We start from the raw sequence: 13,596 nt of genomic DNA, 5'->3' as shown, positions 1-13,596 counted from the left end.
CTGCTCAGCATCCCCACAGCTGCACCTCGGAGAGCTGGGCTAAGGCAGGGCTGCCACGGGTGGGGTGACAGAAAGTGGACCCGGGCTGCGAGCTCCACAATCAGACAGGGTTAATTACCTAATTCGCAGGATTTTCCCGTCCAGCCCGGGGCGCAGGAGCAGGAGCCATCGGCGGGGTGGCAGAGGCCCCCGTTGCGGCAGGAGCAGCGCTGCTGGCAGCCCGGCCCGTAGTGATGCTTCTCACATCCTGCGGGGGCAGAGGAGCAGCGGTGGTGGGCACAGAGTCACGGACACATTTTATGAAAAATCCTTTCGTTAGGATCTTTTTCTCCCGAGAAGCTGAGAGGCCTCAGAAATGAAATGTAAGCAATGGTTATCTGCTGCTGTGGAATGCAACAGGTGCATCTGGGATTGGGCTCATGTGGTTGTTTCTAATTAATGGCCAATCACAGCCCAGCTGTCTCGGACTCTCTGGTCAGTCACAAGATTTTATTATCATTCCATTCCTTTCTATTCCTTTCCAGCCCTCTGATGAAATCCTTTCTTCTATTCTTTTAGTATAGTTTTAATATATCATTTTCTTTTAATATAATATATATCATAAAAAATTATATATATCATTTTATATATATATATATTAAAAAAATATATATATATATATATAAAATAGGAGAATTAATGCCAGAATGAGTAACCAAGGTCCTCCCTCTACGACGCAAGCTTACATCCATACATTATTAACAAATCACCAATATACCACAAATCAAACAAGCAGAGTATTAAATATAAATAAATTAATTAATTATTAATAAACAATAAATAAATTAGCTAATAAATAAATGAAAAAGAAATAACTAAATAATAAATTAAGAATAAATAAATAAATAAAACATCTATTTAATATATAATATATATCCTATTATATTTTATATTATATAAAATATAATGTAAATAAATAATGGTAAATTAACTAACTAATTAATTAATTAAACATCTATTTAATATACATATCATATTATATTTTATACTATATAAAATAAAATATACATCATAAATCAGCCTTCTGACACATGGAGTCAAGATTCTCATCCCTTCCCTGATCCTGCAAACACCACCTCAGGCACAGGGAGCACGAGCAGAGAGGGCAAGGAAATCCTCTCCTGCCCAGGACCTTTCCCAACCTGACAGCCCTGACGCACAGCACTTGCCTTGCTCACACGTGGGGCCAGCTCTGCCCGGAGGGCACACGCAGTCTCCAGTGACAGGGTGACAGGGGACGCCGGCCCCACAGGGACACAGCCCTGCACAGTCCTGGCCATAGCGACCAGCCGGGCATCCTGGAGGGAGGAAAAACTCCATCAGGCCAAAGCAGGGCTGGGGAGGTGGGAGGTGGGAGAGGGAAAGTTCTGCACAGCACTGGAGCTGAGTGATGGGATGAGAAGGAGGCTCCAGCCCTGCCCTGCTGTGCCAGAGGATCATGGAATGGTTTGGGTTGGAAGAGAGCTCAAAGATCATCTGTTTCCAACCCCTCTGCCATGGGGACACCTCTCACTAAGCCAGGCTGCTCCAAGCCCTGCCCAGCCATGGCTGTACAGCAGTGCAGCATGGTGTGTCAGGAGAAATCACTTTATCATCAAATAAACAGAGCAGAAAAGCATTTCAGTGGCTAAGGCAGACAGCAAACTGTCTGTCACAGGCATCTTTTATGAAAAATCCTTTCCTTAGGATTTTTCCTCCTGAGAAGCTGAGAGGCCTCAGGAACAAAATGTAAACAATGGTTATCTGCTGCTGTGGAATGCAACAGGTGCATCTGGGATTGGGCTCATGTGGTTGTTTCTAATTAATGGCCAATCACAGTCCAGCTGTCTCGGGCTCTCTGTCTGAGCCACAAGCCTTTGTTATTCATTCCTCTTTTTCTATTCTTAGCCAGCCTTCTGATGAAATCCTTTCTTTTATTCTTTTAGTACCGTTTTAATGTAATATATATCATAAAATAATAAATCAATTTCTTCTGAAACATGGAGTCAGATCCTCATCTCTTCTCTCATCCTCAGGCCCCTTGAACACCATCACAAGTGTCATCTGCAGGCTCCTGCCCTGGGACACAGGGCAAGGCACTGCTGACAAAGGACACAGGGATGTTTTCCCAGGGGTCAGCCCTTGTTCTGCTCCTTATCCCTGCAGGGTTTTTCTGCAGGCAAGATCTGCCTCTGCCACCCCTCAGCCCCCCCTGAGGAGGCTCCCCTGCTTTGCCAGCCCCCGTGGCTGGAGCAGAGCTCACCGATGGCGCAGTCAGCCCCGATGAACCCCGCGGGGCAGTGGCACATCCCCGTGGCGCTGTCGCAGCGTCCCCCGTTCCTGCACCGGCACCGCCGCTCGCAGTCCCGGCCGTACCAGCCCGGGGAGCACTCTGAGGAGACAAAAACAGCGGCTACAAACACGGGGAGAAGGTCCAGACAGCCTGGGGAAACGCATCAGGTGGATTTGCGTGGATGTTTCACCCAGGAGGAGGGAGAGAGCTCTGTCTGTGCCAGCCCCAAACACCCAGAACTCACACACGCATCCCTCATGGCACTGGGATTTCAGGCTGGCACAGCCGGCACAGGGGATGCAGTGGGAGCAGAGTGCTCCCCGTACCAGCCCGGGGAGCACTCTGAGGGGAAAACAAACACGGGGAGAAGGTCCAGACAGCCCAGGGATATCCACCAGGTGGATGTGCATGGATGTTTCACCCAGGAGGAGGCAGAGAGCTCTGTCTGCGCCAGCCCCAAAGAACCCAGGACTCAACTCACACACACATCCCTCATGGCACTGGGATTTCAGGCTGGCACAGCCAGCACAGGGGATGCAGTGGGAGCAGAGCAGGACTCACCCAGCTGGCAGGCAGGACCGTGGAAGCCAGGGGGACAGACACAGGCCCCACTGACAGGGTGACACTCCTGGGTGGCTCCGGGGCACTGGCAGATCTGAGCGCAGCCCTCACCAAAGGTCCCTGGCAGGCAGGCTGTGAGGAGACAGGGAACCAAGGTGGCTCGGGGGCCATCCCACCCCTCTCTGCAAGGCTTTTATTAAAAACATTTTATTTTAAGCCAGGATTTAGAGAGCCTTTTATGGCAGTGAAATTCTCCGCCACCCAAAAAGCAAAGGGACTCGCATGCAAAGGGTTCATTCACTCCAGGAAATACTTGGATTGAAAGGAAAGGCAAGTACTTAAAGGCATTAAATGCCTTTTGCTGTGCCAGCTCTTCCTGCCCTCACATTTCTGCAAGCTCCACACACAGACATGGCAAATCCAGCACTGTCCTCTGCATAAAGAACGTGCTCACACACCTCTGTCTCTTCCAGACTTGCTCCTACCCACAGGAGCTCATTTTAATAGTGATTTATTGCTAATCCTCTGGCTAAATACCCAGCTCTGATTTCCCACTTGGCTCCCTCTGCCTTGCTAACATTCCACAGGCATGCACTCAGCTGCCAGCCTGGGAGTTGCTCCTTGGCACAGCTCTGCTCCAGGGCTGTTTTCCCTCGTTTATCTGTAAGAGCATTGGGGGGTAGCACGGTTGGGAGGGATGGAGATGAGAGATTTATTAAGTTAGGTCGTGGAAATTGGGGTCTATTGCAAAGGGCCTGGGTGCAGGGCCCTGCTGGGAGCTGCCAGCCACAGCTCAGAGCAGGGCTGAGAGAAGAGAAGGGGAGAGAGGATGAGAGGGTAAGAGAGTAAAAGGGGTAAGAGAGTAAAAGGCAAGAGCTAAGAGCTAAGAGAGCGAAGTTCTTGTTACAATGCAATAAATCATCTTCTGTGTTGAATATTCTGATTTTCACTGACTAATCTAGTAGAATATACAAATTTTATAGCATTTCTATATAGCTTATAAGAATCACTACATTACTATACTGTGCTACATTTTAAACTTTAAAAACTACTCTTTGGACTTCTTTTGCTAGGCTGGTAGGGTCTGCTCTGACCCTTGGAGCTGCCTGCAAGCAGAGGGTGTTGTTCCATCAAAAGGAGACTGCCTTCAGCTGGCCACACCATTGTTTTCCAGTTGTTCAGTAACTGAGGGATCTCAGAGCTTGCTTTCATTTCAATCTCACTTATAGTTTCTATATTCTCAAAATCTTTTGCCAGGCTTTATAAGGCTTTCCTGTTTCACCTTCCCCAACATTTATCTTTCTTTTTTCCCTTCTATTTTCTGTAGGAATTGCTTGGCCCAGCCCCTTCCCAGAGCCTGCAGGAGGATCGTTCCCATCTCCGTACGTTTTTCACATCCAGAGCCGGTCAGTCCTGGCGGGCAGCCGCACTGGCCGGTGACGTGGTGACAGGGCACTCCCAGGGGACAGCCACAGCGACTGGCACAGTCCTTCCCAAAGAAACCTGGCAGGCAGGCTGTGGGAAAGCAAACAGTGGGACGTGAGTCTGCTGCTGTTGGAGTCTGGAGAGTTTGAGACTTTCTGTGCTGACCCCCCCAAAGAGAAAACTGCGTTTGGCCCAAGGCCGCGTGGAGAAGGCTTCCAAAATTGATTGATAGCACTGAGATTATGGGTGTGGAGTTGGTTAGAATTGTGTGATGTTACATGGTGGGAAACTTGGAGTTTGAGGTTTTAAAATATGGTAATAAATATGGAGGAAGATGGAGGTTTTAGGGTGGAGGCTGCTCCTCCTTTCTCACCTTCTTCTCCATGGGTTTGGGTGGTATTTTGTAATTAGACAGAAAAGTCCACATTGCAGACTTTGAGTGATTTGTTATGGAGGAATATGGAGGAATATGGAGGAATATGGAGGAATATGGAGGAATATGGAGGTTTTAGGGTGGAGGCTGCTCCTCCTTTCTCACCTTCTTCTCCATGGGTTTGGGTGGTATTTTGTAATTAGACAGAAAAGTCCACATTGCAGACTTTGAGTGATTTGTTATGGAGGAATATGGAGGAATATGGAGGAAGATGGAGGAATATGGAGGAAGATGGAGGAATATGGAGGAATATGGAGGTTTTAGGGTGGAGGCTGCTCCTCCTTTTTCACCTTCTTCCTTCTTCTCCATGGGTTTGGGTGGTATTTTGTAATTAGACAGAAAAGTCCACATTGCAGACTTTGAGTGATTGGTTATTGGGTTAAAAGTGAAAATAATTTAGGTTTCATTTCTTCATTGAATAGTTTAGCCCTAAAAGACCTTGTAATGAAAGAGACAGTTGGCCATTTTGTGGCTTGTTAATGAAGAACTGCAGAACTCACTGCTGTGAGTTAACATTGATAAATAATAAACACCTGAGTCTGAACATGAACCGCTGTCTCAAGTGCCTTCAATCTGACCCCAACAGAGGAAAAGGGAAGCTGAAAATGGACATTCTGCCTGGATTTAAGTTGCTGCTAATGCCTGGAAGGCATCAGAGCCTCCTCCACGGGCCTCCTGCCCCACTGCCCAACCAGCCCAGCAGCATCTTGTCTCACAGCCTCAAAACATTTTGCCACAACTTGTAATTCTCATGCAAAATGAAGTGTCCCTCCTCCCAGGCTCTGGAGCAGCTGGTGTTTCCCTGGCTTTCCCTCACCCAGGGGTGCTGCTCACCTTTCTCACAGCGCCGGCCCCTCCAGCCCCGGGGGCAGTCACAGGCACCGGTGACGTGGTGGCACGAGACGTTGTCCCCACAGTCACAGGGCTCCTCACAGCGCGCCCCAAACAGCCCCTCCGGACAAGCTTCAGGGATAAAAACACAGCAGAGAGAACAAGTTGCACAAAAAAAAAATTACTTTTGGGGGCTTTTTCCCAGTAGTTCCACAGCTGATTATGTCTGTCTTCTGTGCACACACAGGCAGGTTGAAATACAGACATGGGGAGCTGACAGGACCCTAGCTTGGTTCTTTTTTTTAAAAAAAACCACAACATAATATCTACCTTTTGGGTGGGTTTCTTCATTAATTTATATTGGAAGAAATTATAATATATTAATAATATATCATTATAATATTATTATATTATATATATTACTATATATATTATATTATATATTAATTTATATAATATATTATAATTATATATAATTGTATAATACATTATATGATATATAATATAATAATATATCATCATTATTATATATATTTATTATATATATTATATATTATATATTATATATTATATATTATATATTATATATTATATATTATATATTGGAAGTGCTTTAGATTGCCTGATGCCCCATGCTGTTGAGGCTGTGTGGGGTTCTGGGAGCAAGTGACAATGCTGGGAGGGGGACACTGTCCCTCAGGATGTGGCAGGACCCAGTGAGGTGATTTGTGAGGCCAAGCCTCGGCTGCCAGCAGAGCTGTTTACAGCCTCCTGAAGGGAAAAAACATCCCCAGCAGGAAACCTGAGAGTGGCTGGTGGCAGCTGAGGCTCTGGTGGCAGCTCCCTTGTGGCAGCTGCCAAGTGCTGCCACTGGACTTCACACCCTGATTTAAGGATGTGCCAAGCTGAGGTGTCATGACCCCAGAAGGGAAAGAGCTTGTGGATCTCTGCTTGGCGTGCTGATACCTGATGAGGTCCCCTGCTTTGAAGGCCAAGAACCTTTTCAAACCCTTTCTGATGGGAAGGAGATTGCCAGGTGTTGGTTTTTCTCAGCTTTTTCCTAATTGAGAGGTGTTTTAAAAGATTTTATTCTATTATCAATAGTTGAGAGAGAGATTGAATTAGAAATAAGCTTTAAGAATTCTTTACAAACCCATTTCCCACAGCCAGGGTGTGTGCCACATCTAAGGACACATGGAGCCACCAAGGGACAGATGCCATGGTCTGCTGGGGCTTGGCACCAAAGCCAGGCCCTGAGGGTCAGTGTGATACAAGGAAGAGTGGAAAGGGACAATCCACTGTTAGACTTAAAATAACCTGGCAGAGGAAGGCCCTCCCTTGGTGTTTTAGTTTCACCACGCTGGGTTGCTGCCCTGCCTTCATCCCTGCTTGCAGCCCGTGCTCTTGCACTGATGCCTGGAGGTCTGTGCCTTTGGGAATCCCATCCTCCCCCCACAGGGTGGAAAACTGAGAGTCTGGAATTTTAGACTTTCTGTACTGACTCCCAGGAGAGCACTGCATTTGACCTGAGGCTGTGGAGAAGCTTCCAAAATCGATTGATAGCACTGGGATTATGGGTGTGGAGTTGACTGGAAGTGTGTAACATCACAGGGTGGAAAACTTAGAGTTTGGGGTTTTAGAATATAGTAGGAGGAGAAGGAGGCTGCTCTGGGTGTGCACCAGCACTTTCAGGACAGCCCTCAGACAACAGGAACCAGCTGGGGTGGAACTGGATGATCTTTAAGGCCCCTTCCCACCCAAACCCCTCTGTGATTCGATGGCAGGAGGAAGGGCACAGCAAAACAGGGGCACAGCCAAAACCACAGCACCGCCAGCTCCCTGCTTGCTGAAACCTGAATTTTCTGTCTTTGCTTAAGCCCCCAGACCCTCCCTGTGCAGCACCAGGTGCTGGCAGAGCCACCATGCCCAGATCAGCCCCACTCACCTGTGTCGCACTTGTCACCGGTCCAGCCGGGCTGGCAGAGGCAGAGCCCGGTGCGGCGGTCACAGAGCCCCCCGTGCTGGCACTCACAGCTCTGCTGGCACTCCAGGCCGTGCTGGCCCTGGGCACAGGCTGGCAGGGGACAGGGTGAGGCACTGCCCTGGTTCCCACCCTGCCAGATCCCCACACCCACAGCAAGGACTGAGCGCCCCGACCCCTCGCACGTCACCTCCAACCTCCACAGGAAAACTGGTGGAGCTCTGAGATGCTCTAAAATGCTGAGAATTACAGACTTTCTGTGCTGACAGACTCCCAAGACAACACTGCATCTGACCTGAGGCCGTGGAGAAGGCTTCCAAAATTGATAGAACTGGGATTACGGGTGTGGAGTTGATTAGAAGTGTGTAATACCACAGGGTGGAAAACTTAGAGTTTAGGGTTTTAGAATATAGTGATATATATGGAGAAAGATGGAGGTTTTAGGGTGGAGGCTGGTCCTCCTTCTTTACCACCTTCTTCCTTCTTCTCCATGGGTTTGGGTGGGCTTTTGTAACCGGGCAGAAAAGTCCTCACTGCGGACTCTCAGTGATCAGTTATTGGGTTAAAAGTGAAAATAATTTAGGTGTCATTTCTTAATTGGATAGTTTAGCCTTAAAAGACCTTGTAACAAGAGATAGTTGGCCATTTTGTGCCTTGTTTGTGAAAGACAGCAGAACTCACTTCTGTGAGACTGCAACATTGATAAATAATAAACATCTAAGCATGAATGCAAACTATTCACCAAAGTGAATCCTGACCACGACAGAGGTAGGAAAAGGAAGCTGAAAAGGGGCAGGAAAGCATTCCAAAGCAGGCCCTGTCTGCCCCAGAGCTGTTCCCCAGCTGTCTCCTCACCCAGCTCACAGGCCAGCCCCGTCCAGCCTGCAGGACAAGCACAGCTCCCCGTGGCCGGGTCGCAGGTGCCACCGTTGTGGCACAGGCAGCGCTGCTGGCAGTTCTTCCCATAAAACCCCACCGGGCAGGCTGAGGGACAAACAGGACAGACATCCCTGTCAGGACACAGCTCTGGAGGCTTGTGCCATGCTGACAGAGCAGTGGGTGGATGGTCTGATGCACAGCAACACTGATTTTGATGCAATGACAACTTTGGGTGTGTCACCTGCTCAGGTAAGAGGCCAGCAGTGTTCTGCCCACCCCAGGAGTGGCATTCCTCCCTGTGCTGGCAGGGAAAGCAGGAGGTATGGGGAGGGTTACATTGCTGGGGTGGAGGTGGTGTGGGAAGGGTCACCTTAATGGGGTAGAGGTGGTGTGGGAAGGGTCACCTTAATAGGGGAAGCAGGTGGTGTGGAAGGGTTACCTTGCTGGGGAAAGTGGTGTGGGAAGGGTAACCTTGCTAGAGTAGAGGTGGTGTGGAAGGGTTATCTTGCTGGGGAAAGTGGTGTGGGAAGGGTCACCTTGCTGGCAGGAGAAGCAGGTGCTGTGGAAGGGTTACCTTGTTGGGGTAGAGGTGGTATGGAAGGATTACCTTGCTGGGGAAGAAGTAGGTGGTATGGAAAGGGTTACCTTGCTGGGGTAGAGGTGATGTGGGAAGGGTTTCCTTGCTGGGGAAGTAGGTGGTGTGGAAGGGTTACCTTGCTGGGGAAGAAGTAGGTGTGGAAAGGGTTACCTTGCTGGGGTAGAGGTGGTGTGGGAAGGGTTACCTTGCTAGGGGAAGGGTTACCTTGCTGGCAGGGGAAGCAGGAGGTGTGGGAAGGGTTTCCTTGCTGGGGTAGAGGTGGTGTGCAAGGGTTCCGAAGGGTTACCTTGCTAGGGGAAGGGTTACCTTGCTGGCACGAGGGTCCCGTCCACCCCTCGGGGCAGAGGCAGCGGCCGCTGACGTGGCTGCAGGTGGCGTTGTTGAAGCACTGGCAGGTGTGGCTGCAGTTCTGGCCGTAGCTGTTCTCCGGGCAGGCTGCAGGGGAGCAGAGCAGGCAGCAGTGCTGGGCACTGGGTGGGAGTTGCAGCAGCCACGCTCCTGCCAACCCTCCCGAGGGCTGGGAGGGGACGTGTCAGGGGTGTTGGCTGCTCTGGGAGGGGGTTTCGTGGTGTTACAGGGGAATAATGAGACATCCAAGCAGACACTGCTACCACCAGTGTTACACCCTTCATTATTTGGGAGCAGTTTTGCTGGATGCCCAAGCCATCATTGCATCCAACCACAAACGCTCAGGCAGAGCCCCCCAGAACCAAAATTAAATTCCACACAGAGAAAATCACAAATGGGGAAGGAACAACCCAGAACTCTGGTTCCTATGACCTGGCAGCAGAGACAGCCCTGGCTCCGGAGTGCACATGGAGAGCAGGGCTGGCACCTCCCACAGACACCTGTCCTGGGCACAGACAGCTGCCCTGGGCACAGAGACCTGTCCTGGGCACAGAGACCTGTTCTGGGCACAGAGACCCACCCTGGGCACAGCGGGCACCAGTCCAGCCCGGGGGACACTGGCACTGTCCTGTCACAGGGTCACAGTGGGCACCATTCAGGCAGTCACAGGCTTGTCGACACTCCAGTCCATAAAATCCATCAGGGCAGGCTGTGGAAAACAAAGGAAAAATCCACACAGAATGCAGAGCTGGAGCCCTCCCAGTGGGAAAAGGTGCCTGCCCCTTGGTGGCCCTTGTGGCTGCAGCGGTGTGACAGCGCTGCTGAGGGCAGCAGATATTGGATGCAAGTCCACTGTGGACACTCCAGGTACAGGAGAGGGCAGTGGTGGATCAGGAGAGTGATGGCCTCATGTTCCTGACCACGGAGAGGCTGCTGGGGGAGCTGGAGAGAGCCTCCTCCAAGAAGCTGCTCCAAGACCCTGTGTGCAACATGGACACACTCAGGTGACCACAGCAGCTGAGTGTCACAGACATCTTTTATGAAAAAATCTTTTCTTTAGGATTTTTTTTTCTCCTGAGAAGCTGAGAGGCCTCAGGAACAAAATGCAAACAATGGTTATCTGCTGCTGTGGAATGCAACAGGTACATCTGGGATTGGTCTCATGGGGTTGTTTCTAATTAATGGCCAATCACAGCCCAGCTGGCTCGGACCCTCTGTCTGAGACACAAGCCTTTGTTATCATTCTTTCTTTTTCTATTCTTAGCTAGCCTTCTGATGAAACCCTTTCTTCTATTCTTTTAGTACAGTTTTAATATAATATATATCATAAAATGATAAATCAAGCCTTCTGAAACATGGAGTCAGATCCTCGTCTCTTCCCTCTTCCTCAGACCTCTATAAACACTGTCACAGCTGTGCAACCACTGGGTCACCTATTATCTACATTTTCATAGTCTTTTTTTCTCCCCTAAACCTTTTCCCTCCAGAAATAAAAGCAGAGGCAGCAGCTTGCAGTCTTGCTGCTCCCCAAGGCCAACCTGAGGAATTCTCTTTGCTGTGACGGGATGACAAAGTCAGACAGGGAGCACAAACCCTCTGGGGTGGAAGCCTGGTGCCCAGGGCCAGGTACTCACCGTGCTCACAGAAGGTTCCTCGCCAGCCTGGGCTGCAGGTACAGGCCCCACTGACATGGTCACAGGTGGCTCCATTGTCACACTGGCACTGGTGCCGACAGCTCAGCCCAAACCACCCTTCTGGGCACTCTGAAAGAAATGAGACTGAGCAGTCTGTCCCTTCCTGGCTCCCAGAGGAGCTATCCTAAGGCAGAAGCTTGGATTCTGAATGGAATCAAAATATCTGGCAGCTGAACCCACAACCAGTGGGTTGTGCCCCTTACAGGTGTGTACCCACGTCACAGACACATTTTATGAAAAATCCTTTCCTTAGGATTTTTCCTCCTCAGAAGCTGAGAGGCCTCAGGAACAGAATGTAAACATTGATTATCTGCTGCTGCAGAATGCAGCAGGTGAATCTTTGATTGGTCTCATGTGGTTGTTTCTAATTAATGGCCAATCACAGCCCAGCTGGCTCGGACAGAGAGTCCAAGCCACAAACCTTTGTTATCATTCTTTCTTTTTCTATTCTTAGCCAGCCTTCTGAAGAAATCCTTTCTTCTATTCTTTTGGTATAGTTTTAATGTAATATATATCACAAAATAATAAACCAAGCCTTCTGAAACATGGAGTCAGATCCTCGTCTCTTCCCTCAGCCTGAGACCCCTGTGAACACAGTCACAAACCCACATCACCCTGGGCACTGGATCAGCATCACAGGCAGGGAAGGGGACTGGGCTGGAGCAGTGCCTTTCCCTGGAGCCCTGCAGGCTCTGGAGGGTGGGAGGGCAGGGGCAGCACTCACTCTGCTCACACTGGGTGCCCGTGTAGCCGGCCTCACACAGGCACTGCCCGCTCTCGGCGCTGCAGCTCCCGTCGCCGTTGCTGCAGTTGCAGGCGTGGGCACAGTCAGGGCCCCAACGCCCCAGGTCACAGGCTGGAAAAACACAGCAGGAGCCCATCACTGGTGTGTGCCAGAGAGCATGGCATGGGCACAGCGCTGCCTTCACCAGCAGGCACAGCGTCCCTTGGGCACAGGGACAAACGCGTCTGCAGAGAGGCACTGCCAGCACCAGACAGACACAGCCAAGAAACCAAAAGGATTTCAGAGAGGTTTCCCTGGCAGAGGCAGGAAATCTGACAGGGATTTCCTGCATGAAAACGAGAATGGAGCGATGGCAGCACAGCTTGGCATGGATCAGAATGGCCCAGGAGTGAGTGGCTCCCAGAAGAAGCAAAAGGCTAAAGTGCTAAAACCAAGGCAAGAATCCTTCTCCAAGCTGCTCCAGGGCCTGGAAAAAAGGCAGTTTGAAATGTATGGTAAGCACTGTGCACATGCAGTTTCATTGCTCAGCCCATGAAGACCAGAGAGACAGCAGAGAGGCCAGAGGCACTGCCAGCATCAGACAGACACAGCCAAGAAACCAAAAGGATTTCAGAGAGGTTTCCCTGGCAGAGGCAGGAAATCTGCCAGGGATTTCCTGCATGAAAACGAGAATGGAGGGATGGCAGCACAGCTTGGCACGGGCCAGGGTGGCAGAGCACAGGTGCTGTACCTCTCTGGCAGTGGTGCCCCGTCCAGCCGGGCGGGCAGCTGCACGTCCCCGTCACAGGATGGCAATGTCCCTCGTTGCCACAGCTGCAGCTCAGCTGGCAGGCAGGGCCAAACCAGCCGGGTGGACACACTGCCAAGGGAAACAGGCAGGGACTGCAGGTGGCTGCTGGAATCCCAGCCCTGGGCAGAGCTGCCGGGTACCGCGGTGCTCCGGCAGAGCTCTGACACAGCTCTCACACCCAGGGTGCAGTGCTGAATGGGACAAGGGGCTCAGCATTCTGCCTGCTTTTCTCCTGCTGCAGAAGTTACTACAGTGGAGATGGGGCTAGAGGGACTTTGAAGTCCCCACGTTGCACCACAATGAGTGAGGGAACAGAGATGTGCGCGGTGCTGAGCGTGGCACTGCCTTGTGGGTCACTGGATGCTCCAGCAGATGCTCTAGCTCAGCTGAGATACCCCCATTCCCAGTGGAGATGAGCCTGCACTCAGCATCCTGCACATCTCAGCCTCACTCACCATCCTGCACTCACCATCCTGCACTCACCATCCTGCCCACCCCAGCTCCACTCACCATCCTGTCCATCCCAGCCTGCACTCCCCATCCTGCACTCATCATCCTGCACTCCCCATCCTGCACATCCCAGCCTGCACTCACTCCCCATCCTGCCCTCACCATCCTGCCCACCCCAGCCCCACTCACCATCCTGCACTCCCCATCCTGCCCTCACCATCCTGCCCACCCAGCCTGCACTCACCATCCTGGCAGCGCTGCCCAGTGTACCCAGGTGGGCACACACAGGCTCCGGTGGCGCGGTCACAGCTGCCGTTGTTGGCACAGTCAGGGCAGATCTCCTGGCAGCCCGGCCCCCAGAGACCCTCAGGGCAGGCTGGAGCGTGAGCAGACAGAGAACAAAGAGCACAGAGATCAGAGCTGAGGTGGCAGAGGGAAATGTGAGACCTTTTGGGCTCCCTCTGGCCAGCAGTGCTGGGCTCATGCGAGACGCGGATTTTGTTCGCAGCACAGCCTGGCCCTGCCTGCTCCACAGGCACTCTCTAAGTGG

The 13,596-nt window shown here is 50.9% G+C and overlaps 1 protein-coding gene across 1 annotated transcript in view; it reads right to left on the bottom strand.

Moving 5' to 3' along the window:
* MEGF6 (multiple EGF like domains 6) overlaps nt 1–13,596 on the bottom strand; it is a 53,203-nt gene that overhangs the window by 5,375 nt on the left and 34,232 nt on the right. The window contains exons 16-29 of the mRNA XM_071449041.1: nt 13,291–13,422; nt 12,537–12,665; nt 11,786–11,917; nt 11,002–11,130; nt 9,948–10,076; nt 9,326–9,454; nt 8,398–8,526; nt 7,507–7,635; nt 5,565–5,693; nt 4,259–4,387; nt 2,873–3,004; nt 2,282–2,410; nt 1,209–1,337; nt 119–247 (exon numbers count right to left, since the gene is read on the bottom strand). Coding sequence (XP_071305142.1) covers nt 119–247; nt 1,209–1,337; nt 2,282–2,410; nt 2,873–3,004; nt 4,259–4,387; nt 5,565–5,693; nt 7,507–7,635; nt 8,398–8,526; nt 9,326–9,454; nt 9,948–10,076; nt 11,002–11,130; nt 11,786–11,917; nt 12,537–12,665; nt 13,291–13,422 — 1,815 coding nt within the window. The remainder of the gene's footprint in view (nt 1–118; nt 248–1,208; nt 1,338–2,281; nt 2,411–2,872; nt 3,005–4,258; nt 4,388–5,564; nt 5,694–7,506; nt 7,636–8,397; nt 8,527–9,325; nt 9,455–9,947; nt 10,077–11,001; nt 11,131–11,785; nt 11,918–12,536; nt 12,666–13,290; nt 13,423–13,596) is intronic.

The sequence above is a fragment of the Agelaius tricolor genome, unplaced genomic scaffold, assembly GCF_023055355.1.
Source record: "Agelaius tricolor isolate 1412-34295 unplaced genomic scaffold, bAgeTri1.0.p SCAF_28, whole genome shotgun sequence".
Lineage (NCBI taxonomy): Eukaryota > Metazoa > Chordata > Aves > Passeriformes > Icteridae > Agelaius > Agelaius tricolor.
This window is presented reverse-complemented; position numbering and strand designations above follow the sequence as displayed.